Source organism: Leptodactylus fuscus, chromosome 1, assembly GCF_031893055.1.
Source record: "Leptodactylus fuscus isolate aLepFus1 chromosome 1, aLepFus1.hap2, whole genome shotgun sequence".
Classification (NCBI taxonomy): domain Eukaryota; kingdom Metazoa; phylum Chordata; class Amphibia; order Anura; family Leptodactylidae; genus Leptodactylus; species Leptodactylus fuscus.
Window position 1 is genome coordinate 334,805,940 of NC_134265.1, and position 19,565 is coordinate 334,825,504.

The 19,565-nt window shown below is 44.1% G+C and overlaps 1 protein-coding gene across 1 annotated transcript; it reads left to right on the top strand.

Annotated features, from left to right (window-relative positions):
* Positions 1–4,182: 4,182 nt before the first annotated feature.
* LOC142196187 (transmembrane emp24 domain-containing protein 11-like) lies at positions 4,183–19,340 on the top strand. Its single transcript, XM_075266410.1, has 5 exons — positions 4,183–4,309; positions 6,335–6,435; positions 11,419–11,544; positions 17,170–17,316; positions 19,191–19,340. The coding sequence occupies exons 1-5, from the start codon at positions 4,183–4,185 to the stop codon at positions 19,338–19,340; spliced, it is 651 nt and encodes a 216-aa protein (XP_075122511.1).
* The last annotated feature ends 225 nt before the right edge of the window (positions 19,341–19,565 follow it).

Consider the following 19,565-nt stretch of genomic DNA (forward strand, 5'->3'; position numbering starts at 1 on the left):
CATAGGCACAACATGGTATAAAGAAAAAACTCATTAAAAAACTAAGATTCAAGACGGAGCCTCTTTAATACACATAGGTGATCAATGATCAGGATTTTGTAATGGCAAAATATTAGGGATATTGGGATTTTGCTTCTTTTAGATAGATTTTGTAGCTGCTCCTCATGCCATACCATCGGGAGGCTGACTTTACATTTGATATGGGGCCTTTAGAAAAAGAAGTCCAAGCACCATTTAATTCCATGTCTTTTAAATTTGGTGGTGAGAACCGGGTCAGGACCCCCGTCTATAGGTCAGCTGTATTATTAAAGAGGACCTTTCACCACCTCCATCCACCCCAACTCTTTGCACCCTTTTAATAGGTGACACTGATTCCAGCACAGTTGGAATTTTTTCTCTAGCCCCCTGTTCCTGAGCAGTCATTTGTATTAGTCTTAGCACCCAATATGCTATGTCTACTCTCAAGTGTGTGGCTGGAACATACAGGGGCCGCCCACCTGACAACAGCGAGCATAACTGTGCTAATGAACAGAAATTATTACTCAGGAATGGTGGGGGCTAGAGAAAATAAATCCAAACTGTTCTGGAATTAGGATTGAAGGATGCAAAGAGTTGAAGTTGATGGAGGTGGTGAAAGGTCCCCTTTAGCTAGAGGAGGGGTATAATACCAATCACTTCTGTGTTAGATGGCAAAAGCTGCCACATTGATGGAAGTATTAGAAGTATATAAGATCTACTTAACATAGAAAAAAAATAAATAAATAAATATATATAAATATATATATATATATATATATATATATATATATATATACATACCTCCCAACTTTTGAAGAACTGAAAGAGGGACAAAATGTGCGGTGCGCATAGCGCAGCGCTGCAAATTTAGCTCCACCCACTTTATGTTGACTCCGCCCATTCTCATTCATTTTCCATGTGCCCCCACACAGTATAATCCTCCTACAGTCACCTGTAAATTAAATGTCCCCCCTCCATCTCTCCCCCAGTTTCATATACAGCCTTCATCTGCCCCCAGTTTCATGTCCCCCCTCCATCTCTGCCCCCAGTTTCATGTCCCCTCCATCTCTGTCCCAGATTCATGTCCCCCATCTCTGCCCCGTTTCACGTCCCCCATCTCTGCCCCCAGATTTATCTCCCCTCCATCTCTGCCCCCAGATTCATGTCCCCTCATCTCTGCCCCCAGTGTCATGCCGTCCCCTCCTTCATCTGCCCCCAGTTTCATGTTCCACCTAAATGTCTACACACAAAAACCACTTATACTTACCATTTCCTCGCTCCCCTGCCACTCTCTCTGTAGTCTTGCTAACACAGTTGTAGGCGCGATGTGACGTCATCACATCGCGCCTACACAGCCACTAGCTGGAGTACAGTGACAAAGCAAGGAGCTGAGCTGTGACAGCTCCTTGCTTTAGTCGCGTATGTATTCAACTCAGATCTACGTCCTCCAGACGCAGATCTGAGTTGAAATCGGGACATACCTCCCTCCAACCAGGACCGCGGGATACGTCACCGAAATCATGAATGTCCCGCGGAAATCGGGACGGTTGGGGGGTATATATATATATATATATATATATATAGTGACCCTATGAGGTAGTGCGAATACAACATGTCCACTAATGTACGCCTGTATCGGTCAAGGAAATGTCATGGCCCTTGCATCCCAATTGAAATAATGAGAAAAACATGAATGATATCTAAGAAAGACAGATGAATTCCTGGAATAAGATGCCGACTCTGGAACGAGTCCTGCTTGTGCTGCAGGGAATACTACGTCCTGTGCACTCTCACCTCCCGCACTGCCAGGACAGATTATACTGCTTGTAGGCGGCTAAAAGTACAAGTCAGGTTTAATATATCAAAGGTTCAAGAAAAATGTTCCGTTTTCTTGAGGATTGCTGTGTATGGAAACATCACACTTTAGTCTACATGTATCACTGATGGGTCAGTCAACATCTAATGGGAGAACTCCAACTATACATGATATAAGCAAATCTGTTTTCCAAGATGTAAATAGGAAAACAGTGCCACTGCTTGCTGCCCTCTAGGAAAAGAGAAGAAAAGAGAAATCTAATCCCGTCAATATTTGGTGTGACCTTTGCTCTTTGATGGAGGAGTTCTGGAGGGGATGATATGGCCCCCACAAATATAGCCCTGATCTCAACATCATCCAGTCCGTCTGGGGTGACATGAAGAGACGGAAGGATTGGACGAAGTCTACATCCACAGAATATCTGTGCTTAGTTCTCCAAGATGGCGGGAACAACCTCCCTGCCGAGTTCTGCCAAAAACTGTCTGCGAGTACCGAGAAGAACTGATGGAATGTACATTTTTTAATGGGTCTTTACGGAACAGTAGAATTGACCACATTATTGCACACAGTTGAAAATAAAATATACCAGCCCGATGGATTCCAGAAGGATTCTGTGAATGAGGTCATACGGATATGTTTGGTGCATGTGGCAAGATACTCATAAACCCAGAGTGTACACAGCCTAATGATCTGTATAATGTTAGCACATCAATGTCTTACCCCTCATTCTCCTCTGCGTTAGTATTCTGTCCAGGGGAGTCCGCATGGGGATCCCCCGAACGGAATACCAAATGCAATTGCAGGCGCTGTGCAGTAAAAGCACATGGATCCCCATAGACTATAATGGGGTCTGTGTGCTCTCCGTGCAGTGTCTGCATGGAACATGCGGACAGAAAAGTAAGTAGATCGTGATCTACTTTCATGTCCACATGATTCTTGCGGGCAGCGCGCGGAAAGCACATGGACCCCATTATAGTCTATGTGTGCTTTTACTGTACAGCGCCTGCAATTGTGTTTGGTATTCCGTTCGGGGGGATCCCTATGCAGACTCCCCCAGATGCAATACCAACACAGATGTGAACCAAACCTTACATGTAATAAATAGGGGTCAGAGGAGTATCTTCAAAGGTCCCAAAGCAAAATCTGTAATAGGGCCCCTCCCTACCTTGTGCCATTGAGAATCCTAGCATATTATGGGGCAGAAAGATCTTTGGGGTCCCGTATAGCTACACCCCTGATAGGGATGATGTTTATTCTATATACTCCGCTTGAAGGCAACACACTACTCTTACCGAGTCCTCGCATTGAATACACTTTTGCCTTATAGCTGACCCCACCGCTGATATTTGTAATATCTAATATGGTAATCCCATTATTACGACGATTTATGGCAGGATTTCATGAGTGTTCCCTTTGAATGGAAAGGGGGATTTTATTTAAAAAAATGGAATACATAAATTTTCATATCTGAGGATGTTTTTTGCATACTTGTGTGCGTCTGAGCCCATCTGCAGTTCTCATTAGGGGATGCAGTCTACACGCTGCCCTAGGTACAAAGCCGAATAGGCTCCCGGTAATGGTCTATTTACATTCACCAATTCCCGCCATGATTCGCTAGGTTCTAAGCAACCATAATGAGAGGATGGTGATCAATGGTAATAGTAAAGTAATTGGGGAATGCAGTAATCTTCCCAAAAATTATGATAGCACCATTCATTAAGAGCCTCCCCTCTCTAGTGCCTCATGGGAAATAATTCCCCGCCCAGAAAGTGCTCCATAGTAAAAGTTTGACCAGTAAGGCCTGGACAGGAAGTCAGCTTCTTTGTTATTCATTCCTACGGGACTGACTTCCTGTTCACTCACAGAGGCTTTCAATTGGATGGTCAAAGTGCCAGTCACATGACACAGCTGAGGACCAGAAGGAAGATATTACATTCATTACATGATGCGTCTTTCTAAGATTGTTGTGTATAACTACAGTACTTTAATGTTCACACCATAATTAATACAAGAAGGATTTACGATACTGAAGAAAGTTCATTGATTTCCTTGACTTGTTCAACCATTGTTTTTGGTTAAATCCGGGTTAATCTATGCTAATCCCATTATTATAGAGAGTTCTACATAAACATATTATCAGTAGGATTCCCAGAACCCACGGCCGTCCTCCATCCATCAGGCTTAATGTACTGGAGTAGATTAATCATTAACATGGACTCTCGGAAGCAGATGGATATTCCCATGAGAGTCAGACCTGTAGAAGACGACCTCCACCACCTCCACGTGTGTGTTTTATTACATTCATATTACACGTAGACATGGACCCCATAGGGATGACACGACCGGTTATGGGGATGGCGCGACTGGTTGTTATTTTCTGCTTATGGTCAGTGGTGCACTGCATGTACTATCAGTGTTATGAGAGGGAGGAGAAATGTATCCTAGAAGAACTCCCGGCCGACATGTTGGTTACAGGTAGGAGGATATGACTTATTACAATGATTATTATTAGGTATATAGTATATAGGACATCAATGTGTCTGTTTTTGAAACAGTTTTTAAGTCAAACTTTTTGGACAGGGACTAAAGGCTTCTGGGCCTTGTTGTAAAAACTCAGCTTGGGCCTCTTGTGTGTAACTTCTCACAACCATTAGCCATGTATCTGTATACTTTAGCCACATGTACATTTCACTTTCCTTCTCTTTTTGGGCCCATGAAGACTTGTTCACAAGCTTCCCATCAGTAATTGTGCCCACTTTTGTATCACAGTCTCCCCTAAAGAATCTCTCCTGGACAACTGCTATTTTTGCCATTACAAGATAACATTTCTCCTTTCTGACAGTGGAAGCCTGTGTATTATAAATCTATTTTCCCCGTTTCACCCAGAGGTCAGGGGTGATACATTTATCATGTCAGCCATGAAAGGGAATAAGAAAGGAGATTAAAGAAGTTTATTTAACCTTAGTGTGGTGAAGGTGATCTGTGGGGTCCCTGTGATTCTGGGCCTGGTTGCGGTGACTACGACCCTTTTAGTCTATCTGTTTGTGATAGGTCCATTGGGCTTAAAGGGATTCTACCATTAAAGCAAGTTTTTTTCTAATTACCATGTCGGAATAGCCTTAAGAAAGACTATTCCACTCCTACCTTTAGATGTGGTCTCCGTGCTAATGAGGTCTCGGCAGCAATGGGGGTGTCCTTCTTCATCTGCCTCCTCCCCTTGTCTGTCGTCTTCTTTCTTCGTCATGTCTGACGCCTGCACAGTCGTTGGCCGGCGGCCATATTTCCAAGGCTGCAATTGCGCGCATGCACAGTACATCTTCGCCGAACGTGTACTGCGCATGCTCAGTAAGGTCCGTACAGCCCTCCAACGCCTGGATGAGTTCACTCGCGCGTCGGAGGGCTGTACGGACCTTACTGAGCATGCGCAGTACACTCTGTTCGGCGAAGATGTGAGAAGCGTACTGCGCCTGCGCGCAATTGCAGCCTTGGAAATATGGCCGCCGGCCGCCGACTGCGCAGGCGTCCGACATGACGAAGAAAGAAGACGACAGACAAGGGGAGGAGGCAGATGAAGAAGAAGGACGCCCCCATTGCTGCTGAGACCTCATTAGCATACCGGTAAGTACCGCTATTTCTAAGGAATGGCGCAAGGAGACCACATCTAAAGGTAAGAGATGAATAGCCTTTCTTAAGGCTATTCCGACGTGGTAATTAGAAAAAAAGTTGCTTTAATGGTAGAATCCCTTTAAGGTTTCTTAATGATCTGGATAAAATCTATGATCAACAGACTAAATGTACACGACCCCGTGCTGTGCGCGAATGGGCGGAGTAACAAAAACAGACAGTTATAGGACCTGTTCCATATTTTACGGCCATTTTCTATGGCCTAGACACACTGCTGTGTGTATGGGCCCATAGAAAAGAATAGTCCGGTATATTATAAGCAGTATCTTTGCTTATACCAAAGACACCGGTATGATCAATGAAACATGGTAGGATGGGATTACAGATTCTGCATTGACGTCCAGGAGTTGTAAGTTATGCACATATTAAAGGGATTGTCCTAAGTGTAATGGGCTACCATTGATACTTCCATATAGAATAAATGGATTGGTTGGGTATATGCCCAGCCTGACACTCCATTCTCAACCATAGCTTGGACCCCCACCGAACATGAAGTTATCCCCTATCATATTGAACAACCCTATCTACTGTATCTGAATAACTCTGACTACCAACATGGTTTCACTATTTCCAAAGACATTTTTTGTAATATAAGATGTCAAACATTGGCCTACTGTATTAACACTTACATCTGTAGAAAGAGTATATGAACATGTGTTTTCTAAATCAGACAACCCCTTTAGGTGACATCACACGTTTGTGCAGTGATGTCACAAGATCCAACGTGAAGGCTCAGGTTAATCTGAATCCTCCCCTGCTACGTCTTCAGTGTTTCCTTCTTACTATGATGAAAACCTGCTCTTTGTATTTGTCAAGGCCGCTACAAGATACAGCAATGGGACATGGGTCAACACGATTTCCTCCCCTCAGCTCCAGGATTGGGAATGACTGTGACTGTCAAAGCGCCGAATGAAGAGGTAAATGCTGTAAAGTAACTGAGCTCGTATTTCTTTCTTCATGAGAAGCTTGGACAGGAAAGAGTTAAAAATCAATCTAATTGCGTGTATATCACTGATTCAAATAAATGCTGCAGTACCAGACACAGCCTGCGGTGAAGAGGGGCGCTGTTTCTAGAAGATATATATATATATATATATATATATATATATATATATATATATATATATACAGTCCTATGAAAAAGTTTGGGCACCCCTATTAATCTTAATCATTTTTAGTTCTAAATATTTTGGTGTTTGCAACAGCCATTTCAGTTTGATATATCTAATAACTGATGGACACAGTAATATTTCAGGATTGAAATGAGGTTTATTGTACTAACAGAAAATGCGCAATATGCATTAAACCAAAATTTGACCGGTTCAAAAATATGGGCACCTCAACAGAAAAGTGACATTAATATTTAGTACATCCTCCTTTTGCAAAGATAACAGCCTCTAGTCGCTTCCTGTAGCTTTTAATTAGTTCCTGGATCCTGGATGAAGGTATTTTGGACCATTTCTTTCTACAAAACAATTCAAGTTCAGTTAAGTTTGATGGTCGCCGAACATGGACAGCCCGCTCTCAAATGATCTGAAAACAAAGATTGTTCAACATAGTTGTTCAGGGGAAGGATACAAAACGTTGTCTCAGAGATTTAACCTGTCAGTTTCCACTGTGAGGAACATAGTAAGGAAATGGAAGACCACAGGGACAGTTCTTGTTAAGCCCAGAAGTGGCAGGCCAAGAAAAATATCAGAAAGGCAGAGAAGAAGAATGGTGAGAACAGTCAAGGACAATCCACAGACCACCTCCAAAGAGCTGCAGCATCATCTTGCTGCAGATGGTGTCACTGTGCATCGGTCAACTATACAGCGCACTTTGCACAAATAGAAGCTGTATGGGAGAGTGATGAGAAAGAAGCCGTTTCTGCACGTACGCCACAAATAGAGTTGCCTGAGGTATGAAAAAGCACATTTGGACAAGGCAGCTTCATTTTGGAAACAAAAATTGAGTTGTTTGGTTATAAAAAAAGGCGTTATGCATGGCGTCCAAAAAGAAACAGCATTCCAAGAAAAACACATGCTACCCACTGTAAAATTTGGTGGAGGTTCCATCATGCTTTGGGGCTGTGTGGCCAATGCCGGCACCGGGAATCTTGTTAAAGTTGAGGGTCACATGGATTCCACTCAGTATCAGCAGATTCTTGAGAATAATGTTCAAGAATCAGTGACGAAGTTGAAGCTACGCCGGGGATGGATATTTCAGCAAGACAATGATCCAAAACACCGCTCCAAATCAACTCAGGCATTCATGCAGAGGAACAATTACAATGTTCTGGAATGGCCATCCCAGTCCCCAGACCTGAATATCATTGAACATCTGTGGGATGATTTGAAGCGGGCTGTCCATGCTCGGCGACCATCTAACTTAACTGAACTTGAATTGTTTGTCCAAAATCCCTTCATCCAGGATCCAGGAACTGATTAAAAGCTACAGGAAGCGACTAGAGGCTGTTATCTTTGCAAAAGGAGGATCTACTAAATATTAATGTCACTTTTCTGTTGAGGTGCCCATACTTTTGCACCGGTCAAATTTTGGTTTAATGCATATTGCACATTTTCTGTTAGTACAATAAACCTCATTTCAATCCTGAAATATTACTGTGTCCATCAGTTATTAGATATATCAAACTGAAATGGCTGCTGCAAACACCAAAATATTTAGAACTAAAAATGATTAAGATTAATAGGGGTGCCCAAACTTTTTCATAGGACTGTATATATATATATATATATATATATATATATATATATATATATATATATATATATATACTAGAGGGAGGACCCGGCTTCGCACGGGTATATTACATTTTGTGTTTGTGTTTTGGCCCCATAAGAAATGTCCAGTTTTGCACTGATGTATTTTGTATGTGGTTTGTGTGTATGTCCATAAGCGGCATGTGATTATGTGTATCTCATTTTGGATATCAGTGAAAAACCTGTGATCAGTTGTTATGGATACCTGGAGTAAAGCTGTATCTAATCCTTCCCCGTGTAGTACTGTGTTTAGACGCAAGTATCTAATCCTTGTTGGTGTGGTACTGTGTACAGATGTGTGTATCTAATACTCCCCCGTGTGGCATTGTGTGAAGAGGCACGTATATAATCCTCCGGTAAATGAAACTGTGTGCAGACGTGCATATCTAATCTTACAGCATGTGGTACTATGTGCAGACGCGTGTATCTAATCTTCTGGCGTGTGGTACTGTGTGCAGACAGGTGTATCTAATCCCTGGCGTGAGGTACTGTGTGCAGATGCGCGTATCTAATCCTCCCCCGTGTGGTACTGTGTGCTGAGATGTGTATCTAATTATCTGGCATGTAGTACTGTGTGCAGATGCATGTATCTAATCCTCCAAAGTGTGGTACTGTATTCAGACGCATGTATCTAATCCTCCCCTGTGTGGTATTGTGTGAAGAGGCGCGTATCTAATCCTTTGGCGTGTGGAACTGTGTGTAGACGCGCGTATCTAATCCTACAGCATGTGGTACTGTGTGCAGATGTGTGTATCTAATCTTATGGCGTGTATAACTGTGTGCAGACGTGCGTATCTAATCCTCTGGAGTATGGAACTGTATGTAGATGCGTGTATCTAATCCTACGGCATGTGGTACTCTGTGCAGACGTGTGTATCTAACCCTATGGCGTGTACAACCGTGTGAAGACACGTGTATCTAATCCTCCCCTGTGTGGTATTGTGTGAAGAGGTGCGTATCTAATCCTATGGCGTGTGGAACAGTGTGTAGACGCGCGTATCCAATCCCCCGGCATGTGGTACTGTGTGCAGACGCGCGTATCTAATCCTATGGCATGTGGTACTGTATGTAGACGCGCGTATCCAATCCCCCGGCATGTGGTACTGTGTGTAGACGCGCGTATCTAATCCTCCCTCGTGTGGTACTGTGTGCAGACGCGCGTATCTAATCCTCCCCCGTGTGATACTGTGTGCGGAAACGCGTATCTAATTCACTGGCTTGTGGTACTGTGTCCAGAGGCATGTATCTAATCTTCCAAAGTGTGGTACTGTGTTCACACACACGTATCTAATCCTCCCCTGTGTGGTATTGTGTGAAGAGGCGCGTATCTAATCCTTCCGCTTGTGTAACTATGTGTAGACACGCGTATCTAATCTTACTGCATGTGGTACTGTGTGCAGACGCATGTATCTAATCCTATGTCGTGTACAACTGTGTGCAGACGCGCGTATCTAATCCTCTGGAGTGTGGAACTGTATGTAGACGCGTGTATCTAATCCTACGGCATGTGGTACTGTGTGCAGACGCATGTATCTAATCCTATGTCGTGTACAACTGTGTGCAGACGCGCGTATCTAATCCTCTGGAGTGTGGAACTGTATGTAGATGCGCGTATCTAATCCTACTACATGTGGTACTGTGTGCAGACGCATGTATCTAATCCTATGTCGTGTACAACTGTGTGCAGACGCGCGTATCTAATCCTATGGAGTGTGGAACTGTGTGTAGATGCGCGTATCTAATCCTACGGCAAGTGGTACTGTGTGCAGACACGCGTATCTAATGCTACAACATCTGGTACTGTGTGTAGACGCGCGTATCTAATCCTACGGCATGTGTTAATGTGTGCAGACGCGTGTATCTAATCCTATGGCGTGCACAACTGTGTGAAGACACGTGTATCTAATCCTCCCCTGTGTGGTATTGTGTGAAGAGGCGCGTATCTAATCCTATGGTGTGTGGAACTGTGTAGACGCGCGTATCTAATCCTCCCCCGTGTGGTACTGTGTGCAGACGCGCGTATCTAATCCTATGGCATGTGGTACTGTGTAGACGCGCGTCTCTAATCCTCCCCCGTGTGGTACTGTGTGCAGACGCGCGTATCTAATCCTATGGCATGTGGTACTGTGTAGACGCGCGTATCCAATCCTCCCCCGTGTGGTACTGTGTGCAGACACGCGTATCTAATCCTCCCCCGTGTGGTACTGTGTGCAGACGCGCGTATCTAATCCTCCCCCGTGTGATACTGTGTGCGGAGACGCGTATCTAATTCTCTGGCTTGTGGTACTGTGTGCAGAGGCATGTATCTAATCCTCCAAAGTGTGGTACTGTGTGCACACACACGTATCTAATCCTCCCTTGTGTGGTATTGTGTGAAGAGGCGCGTATCTAATCCTTCGGTGTGTGGAACTATGTGTAGACGCGTGTATCTAATCCTACTGCATGTGGTACTGTGTGCAGACACGTGTATCTAATCCTATGGTGTGTACAACTGTGTGCAGATGCGCGTATCTAATCCTCTGAAGTGTGGAACTGTGTGTAGACGCCTGTATCTAATCCTTCGGCATGTGGAACCGTGTGCAGATGCACGTATCAAATCCTTCAGTGTGTGGAACTGTGTGCAGAAGCGCGTATTTAACCCTCTGGTTTGTGGGACTGTGTGCAGACGTGTGTATCTAATCCTCTGGCGTGTGATACTGTGTGCTGATCTGTGTGTCTAATCCTCTGATGTGTGTATCTCAGTTTGGATATCAGTGTTGGGTTGTGTATGTGGAGTGACCGTGTGTATTGCAGTTGGAATATGAGTGAAAGACTTGCAGGTTTGTATTGGCTAAGGGGGGGGGGGCACTGTGTTTGGAATGCTGTATCTCAGCAACGGTGCATCCGAGCGAGTTGGAGTCTCGTCTTAAACCTTCCCGGATACCTGAAGTATCTCTGTACCAAATTTGGTGAAGATAGGTCCAGTCGTTTGGTTTGCATTAGAGCACAGACAGACAGACAGACAGACAGAAATTCATTTTTATAATATAGGGAGATATTAATCTGATACAAAATTTCTTTTTGTTGTCTATTTTAGATATTTGATGTACGTGTTATAGATTTTACACCTTCAATGTGTTGTCATCTGTATGTTCACAGATATTATTATCAAAGATTTATGGACCGGATGGAAAGTTTATGTTCACAACGCATTCTTCTGGGCTCCATTATATCTGTCTGCAGTCAAACTCGACCAACCTAATCGCATTTGCTTCAAGCAGACTGGTAGGTATTAAGTGGTATAGCAGCATACTTCAAAATGGCCGCCTTAGCATGCCGTACAACATACTACAACGTAATATGTCAATGTAATGAGTGCTACATGTTACGGTAAGTTCATATGTCTTAGGGTAAATTCACATGGTGAAACTTTTGTGGCAGAATCTGAAGCAAAAAATCCATCTCCGGTTCATTGCAATGGCAACAAAAAGGAAGTGGATAAAAGAAATGACCTGCCTAATATGGACGCAAATGAGACTAGGAAGTTTTTCTACCAAGTTAAAGAAGATTTCTTAAGATGGAAGGTCCCAACTCAAAATTCACCATGTGAACTTACCCTTATGGCCTCCTATTATATACAAGGTCATTGGAGTTTTTTGGCATATTGGTTAAAACTTTTTAAGAAGAATTTTTGAATTTGAAATTCTTTTTGAAGGCTTGTTTTGACCCATTCCATATAGAGAATAAGGGGGCATTCACACGGAGTAACAGCGGCGTTTACGAGCGCTCCCATTGAAGTGAATGGGAAGTGTTCGGCAGTCTGCCGTAACGCCGGCGTGTACGGCTGTGATACACGCCCGGCATTACTCCGTGTGAATGCCCCTTTAAAAGGTATTTTTCTAGAAATAGACATAGAGAGGGAATTATAGGGTCATTCGATAATTGGAGAAATTTTCAGAAGCCACTACTGAGACCCAAAACTATAAGCACTGGAGGGGAAAATTATTTCCAATGGCAACAGGCAACAAACAATAACCAGCTTGGTGTCTTTGATATGCAATATGGAGTGTGGATAGTGAAATAGAGATGTGTTCTTTGCCAAAAAGAGTAGGTTGGGGCACAGGTCAAGAAACGGTGGAGAAGGTCACTTCTGGAACAGGTCATTGAGGTTGGTGGCCATTATCATCCAGCCATACAGATGATTCCTGACTAGGGTTGAGCCGATCTTGAGATTTCAGGATCGTTTTTAAAATCTGATCATTTTCCAGCCAACCCCGATGGTGAAATTTGCTCGATCAGCGATCGGGATCAGCTCTTTCCCGATCCCCATTGCTCAACCCTATTCCTGACCCTCTGGTGGCATAGTTTGGACACATATGAAGAAGTAGAAACTGGATGTTCTATCCTAGAAATCTACTGTTTTGTATCTACACCTCCTAAGCAAACCTAATGTATCTCCATGGAACAGACTACAAACAAACTCTGCGTAGTCTGATGCTGCAGTCGTACTCCCTTCCACCCGTTCCTGACTTCTTCCTAAATTATATTTGACAGATGAGGACAGTGATTCCCCACAACAGTGCTGCGGCATCCAGGGGTGCATTCAAAGCCTGCCAAGGGGCCGTGGCACTCTGGTTGGGAAGATGGCCACATACCTTCATTCAATATTATCCATGTTCTTAGGACATTGTTTGTGTTTTGGTAAAAAATTCTTTGGTAGGGATATCCCTAGGACACCATTACACTGATCAATGTCAATCCTAAAACATCTACATAAAGATGTGCGTACGGATTGTTGGAATGTCAAATGTCATGATTCTGATGAGGCCTCCTTGTTTCGCTAACTTTATGGTATGGATGTCTCTAGGAATTTTTCATGGGTGCCCTGTGTCTGAAAAGATTGGGAAAGACTAGGTTCACACCTGTGCCTTTATTCTTTTCGAGGCTTCCATCCCCGAAACTGCTTTTATCTCCCTATTTTTCGGGAGGAAACCTGGCGGACCCCATTATTATAGTCAGTGGCGTAACTACCGCCATAGCAGCAGAGGCAGCTGCCACAGGGCACGGGACATTAGGGGCCCGGTGACATCCGCTACCGCTGCTATCATTATACTCAGGGGTCTTTTCGGACCCCGGAGTATAATGATTGGTGGACCGGGAGAGGTAAGAAACATAAAAAACATGTTACTTACCTCTCCACGATCCTGCCAGGCCTCCTTCCTAGTTGTCTGACGTCTCTGACGTCTCATGAACCCAGCCTGCGTCCCGGGTCATGTGACGTCCGACGTCATAGAAGAAGGACGGCAGCGGAGGCCGACAGTGTAGGAGCCGGGGGACAGATACAGTAGTTTTACAGTAGCCAGGGGAAACAGTAGTGTTTTATGTTTTTATTCCTCCGGGTCTCCGATTATTATACTCTGGGGTCTGAAAAGACCCCAGAGTATAATAATTGTTTATGGGTGTCCACAGTGGGACATAATACTGTGTGCAGGGGCCACTAAGGGACATAATACTGTGTGGAGGGGCCACTATAGGGCCTAATACTGTGTGCAAGGGCCACTATGGAGCATAATACTGTGTGCAGGGGCCACTATGAGACATAATACTGTGTGGAGGGGCCACTATAGGGCCTAATACTGTGTGCAGGGGCCACTATGGGGGATAATACTGTTTGCAGGGGCCACTGTGGGGCATAATAGAGCGCACAGGAATGCATAGGAGGGGGTCGGTTGAGGTCTTCGGCGTTGGTGTTGGTCGGGAGGGGGGGGGCATGTCAAAAGTTCACCACGGGTCCCCACCATTCCTAGGTATGCCACTGATTATAGCCTATTGGGTCTGCAGTTATCTGCAGGTAACCACTTTTCAAGCGGGTGAGATTTCAGTTTTTTGGGTCCCCAAGTGGACCTGAAGAACGGTAAGCCAAATGCAAGTGTGAACCTAGCGTAACACTGGATTATGAATAAGAAGGGGGCAGACAACCACATGGGAGCAAAATCAGACTACACAAGGTTGTTTATAGTCTTTTACCATGGAGACACCAAAATCAGCATAGAAACCATAAACTAAGAGGTTTTTCATCAAAGCCATTGGAAACGTTGCTTCATATTCCAATTTGGATGTATTGGAACTATTAAAAATAATGGATCGGTAGTTGGATTTACCTCCAAACGGAAAAAATTGATGGATTTTTATTTAATTAAGAATTCGTATAATTAGTAAATGACTGCAAACTAAAGACTCATCGGATTACAAGAAATATATGAGCTGGAAATGTTCCAAATGACTGAGAAATGAGGTACCGCGTACCTCCTGCCTCACAGGCGACACCAGAGCCGCGGAATATTAGTTCAGCTCCAGATTTTCGACCTCCTCTGTGTATTTGGCTCTCGTTAACATTCCATCACTGTCTAAGATTTGTGTTTTAGAGATGATTAAATGTCGTCAAATCCGTAACAGCTGTTCGCCATCCATTATCAAATAAGGACGTATTAAAGGGAATAATTCCGAAAATTTGTATAATCATTCTCTGTACGAACATAAAATATTTAGACTGAGATTTTACTGAAACTCAAACAGTCAGGCAAACAATCCACTTAGGACTTAGACAATTTCACACTCCATTTTCCCAGGAGTCCGTCGGAGAGACTGCTCTAAAGTGGATGTGATCACGCTTCAGAAATGTAAAATTGAAGTAATTCTGAAAGACGAGTTAGAAATCTGAACGCTATCTGCCAGATTATTCTGCTTCACTGATGTGGAGAATACCAGCACGGGCAGGAGGATAGTCATCAGTAGCAGAAGGCGATGCAATATAGACCTATGTAACCCTCCGTGTATCCAGGCGGTGTCGGTGTAGTGGAGGGCGCTCTTCATTACACTGATCAATGTCAATCCAAAAACATCTACATCAAGATGTCTGTACGGATCGTTGGCATGTCACATGCTGTGAATCTGATGATGCCTCCATGTTTCGCTAACTTTAGAGAGTGTTTCTAGTGATGTGGATTTGCTGTTGATCTCAGGGGGAACTACTTTGTTTGGGGGTTGTGATGACTCCTGATGTTTTATAGTTACTTTAGATACCAGAAGATACTGGTAGGTGCAGAGATAGCAGTCGCAGCCGAGCCTTGAAACCCGAGGGAACCCAAACACTGTTCCGTTGCATAAGAAAAAAACATTAAATTAAGCTGTATTCACATATGCGTTGGAGACTCCAGCACAGATCCCTCGTAAAATCAGTGGAGAGGAAAGTCCTACAAGAAGGACTTTTCTCTTTACCGGTTTCAATAGACCGTCGTCAGAAACCCAGCGAAATCCATTATGTCTATGGGGTCTGCAGGTATCCATTTTTTGAGTGGACAGGGTTGCGGGTCTGAACCATGGAGATCTGAACCCTAGTTTGAACCTAGCGTTACACATCTGTAGATGACTTAGGTCGTATGAATGTAATAAAGTCCAATTCTTTAAGGGTCCTCCTGCCATCAGCTCATCTTTTTGAGACAAGTCATGTTTAAAGTTTTTTTTTTTTTTTTTAAAGGGTTCATAAACCCAAAGATAACTCATAGTAAAAGCAGAGTAAGTGGTATAAAACCGACTCCAATAGTTTGTTCTTCTGAACCTCCCATCCGTATCTTCTGTTTTCCCTGAGGTCATACCTACAAGAAGACACTTTCTACCAGACGGTTCTCTTTCACTCCGTCCACAGTACCGTGTAGACAGTGGCATAAATAAAATCTTGTGGGCCCCAGGGCAATCTTTTGTCCGGGCCCCCTACCTCATCCCTACAGCTAATTCTTAATAGTGATGGTTACGGGTGCTAAGGAGTTAATCCACCTTAGTGTGGTTAGGGTAATCTGTGTGTCTCCTTGGCTTATGGGCCAGATGGAAGCTGCAATCTCAATACTGATGTCAGTGCTTATGGGCCCCCTAAGGCTCCTGGGCCGCGGTGCGGCTGCACTCTCTGCACCCACTCAAGTTACGCCCATATGTGCAGATATCCCTGGTCAGTGTCTTGGGAGAACTCCCCACATTCTAAGAACCTCAGTAAATACTACGGATCTATGAGAATTGTCTAAAGAGCCAGATCGGCCAACACATCCAGTAGTATCTGTGGTATTATGGATATTCCCCAACTAAACAAAGGTTTGACTTACAAGTCTTGGACACCAGTGGAAAATCCATCATAGGACCCCATCTACCAAGACTGGCATTTTCTTATGTGGCACAAGGGTATTTGGGCTCTCTTCAACACCAGAGCTCAGGCAAAATTACTCTTTTACATAAGATACCTTGGTATAGGTTTGAAGAAAGACTCTCTTTTTTCCCAATTGCTCCCACTCTCTGTCCCTCACAAAGTCTCTACGTTATGTTATCGCCTTGGTGTGAAGCTGCAACAACTTCCAAGTCAGTTGTGATATTTCAGTGAGTTCAGAGATTCTGAGCAGTTACAGAAAAGACAACAGAAAGATATAGAAAGTGGCATCTAATAAATTGAGATATAGATTTGTCTTTGACTAGATATGCTATGATATGAAGCTATTGACCACTGGAAAGGGATGGTATACTGTACTGTCTACTATATGGAAAGATTATGGTAGGAAAGATCCTTTTTACTCCTGGAATTCCTCCATGAATCCAGTTTTCTCCATTGGCTTTACTGGATCTATCGACATAGTCTTAACAAATTCTCAAGGGACCTTTCATGTCTCCGATACAGGTGTAGGGAGACTTAAAGACCAGGCCTGATCACCTGAAAGCCTTGGCTAAATTCCAGTGGGTGGCGCTAGAGGTGCAATTGTCCTAATTCTCAAGGAAATTCAAATCCACTTTAGAATATATAAATTCTGGAACATACAGCAGCTTCCACGGTACAGTATATGGCGGATAATGAGTCTATTGTTTCTTCCATAGAGGGTACACCTGGATGTACAAGTTGGAGAACATCCCTTGGATTATGCTACTGTAGATCCAAAGGACAAAGTGAAGGAGGTGTCATATGGCCTTGAACATCTTCGAGGAGAAGTTGATCATATCATTAAAGAGCAAGAATACCAAAGGGTAGGTGACCATCAAAATTAGATCGGTGGGGTCTGACTTTTGGCACCTCGGATGATTAGTGGCTGTGTCTGGTATTGCAGTTTACTGCACCTTTGTCCCATTCAAGTGGACTGCACTGTGTTACAATCCCAAACACAACTCCATACTTGAACAGGCACGAAAGATGATTTTCAAAGAGGCCCAGAATGTGTTGTGGTCTGCCATTGCCACTATGTTGTTTTCATGGCTGCTTTCTTCCAATGACATCGCCAAACCTGTTCACAGGTTATATACAATATTCTCTTAAATGGAGCTGAACTGCAATACCCGACACAACCCACAGACAGATGTGGCGATGTAGCCACACTTACCTAATCCTCCTCCTATGAACTAGTTAGTGAAGCAATCTGTTTTTTATATGGGTAACGCATAAGGGAGAAATTATTAAGACTGGTGCTCTTTATGCCAGTCTTACTAATGTCCCCAGCTTTTCGGAGACACACCCGGCCTCCAAGTAATTCTGGTGCACCAAAATAGAAATCTACACGAGTTACAGTAAATTGGATGGGCTGAGGCGTCCCTTTCCTAGGCCTGCTTTGTTCTCCCTTCAAATACAGGGCAACATTGCACCCCCCAGCAGCCACATGGTATAGTGCCCACTTTACTAGCTCCTAAACAGTATAATGCCCCCTTTACTGACCGTACACAGTAAATTGCCTCCTTTTTGGATCCCATAGTTTTCTGGCCTTCACATAGAAAATGCTCCCTTTACTGGCCCCCTACTGCCCCGTCATATATGCTCCGTTTACTGGCCCCCTACTGCCCCGTCATATATGCTCCGTTTACTGGCCCCCTACTGCCCCGTCATATATGATCCCTTTACTGGCCCCCTACTGCCCCGTCATATATGATCCCTTTACTGGCCCCCTACTGCCCCGTCATATATGCTCCCTGTACTGGCCCCCTACTGCCCCGTCATATATGCTCCGTTTAATGGCCCCCTACTGCCCCGTCATATATGATCCCTTTACTGGTCCCCTACTGCCCCGTCATATATGATCCCTGTACTGGCCCCCTACTGCCCCGTCATATATGCTCCCTGTACTGGCCCCCTACTGCCCCGTCATATATGATTCCTTTACTGGCCTCCTACTGCCCCATCATATATGCTCCGTTTACTGGCCCCCTACTGCCCCGTCATATATGATCCCTTTACTGGCCCCCTACTGCCCCGTCATATAAGATCCCTTTACTGGCCCCCTACTGCCCCGTCATATATGATCCCTTTACTGGCCCCCTACTGCCCCGTCATATATGATCCCTTTACTGGCCCCCTACTGCCCCGTCATATATGCTCCGTTTACTGGCCCCCTACTGTCCCGTCATATATGCTCCCTTTACTGGCCCCCATACACTAAGGGCCCACATAATGACTTTAGGCCATTACCTCCTGGATTACTCCTGCATGTAACGGCTTCTATTTTCTTACCAATCACCAATCCCCACCCCTGCCCACAGTCGCCCCCATCTCTGTCAGCCTCCATAAGGTCCTGTGCGCCGTTCCGAATAGCGTCAGCGATGTCCTGACACTGTTCACAGTCAGCAACGTCACATGTGTCACATGGGGGCACTGAAGGGGTAGCAGAGGCAGCCACGGACAATAGCGGAAATCAGTAAATAGCGGCCTAAAAATATTACATATATCATATTATATATTCACATATTATATATCTATATATAAAAATAAGTAGGCGAACGACCCCTAAGTGCCCAGGCCCCACAGTATCTGCTTGGGCGGTAGTGCTGCCACTGCTCTTCTAAAAAACTGGGGTTAATAAATTCCTCCATTATGTTTTCTAAGACATTACCTCACAGTAATTTTCTTTTCTATGCAGGAACGTGAGGAATACTACAGACGGAAGAGTGAAGACATGAACAACAACGTCTTATGGTGGGCGATTACGCAAACCATCATCCTCACATCTGTGGGCATCTGGCAGATCAAACACTTCAAAGATTTCCTTATAGCCAAGAAAGTTGTATAAAAACTTATCGAAAACCTTGCCCAATAAAATGTTCTGTCATTCCAATGAAGAGCCGTAGCGACATATCATACTATATAATGGTTTGTGCCAAATGTCAATCTCAGCTCTGCTACATCTGTATACATTGGCGCATAAAGGAATGGACCTATGACATGTACAAGGAGCTTTGCCTTTGCCGGTCCTCTTGCCTCCTCTAGTGGGCAGCAACGAAATATGTACAGGACA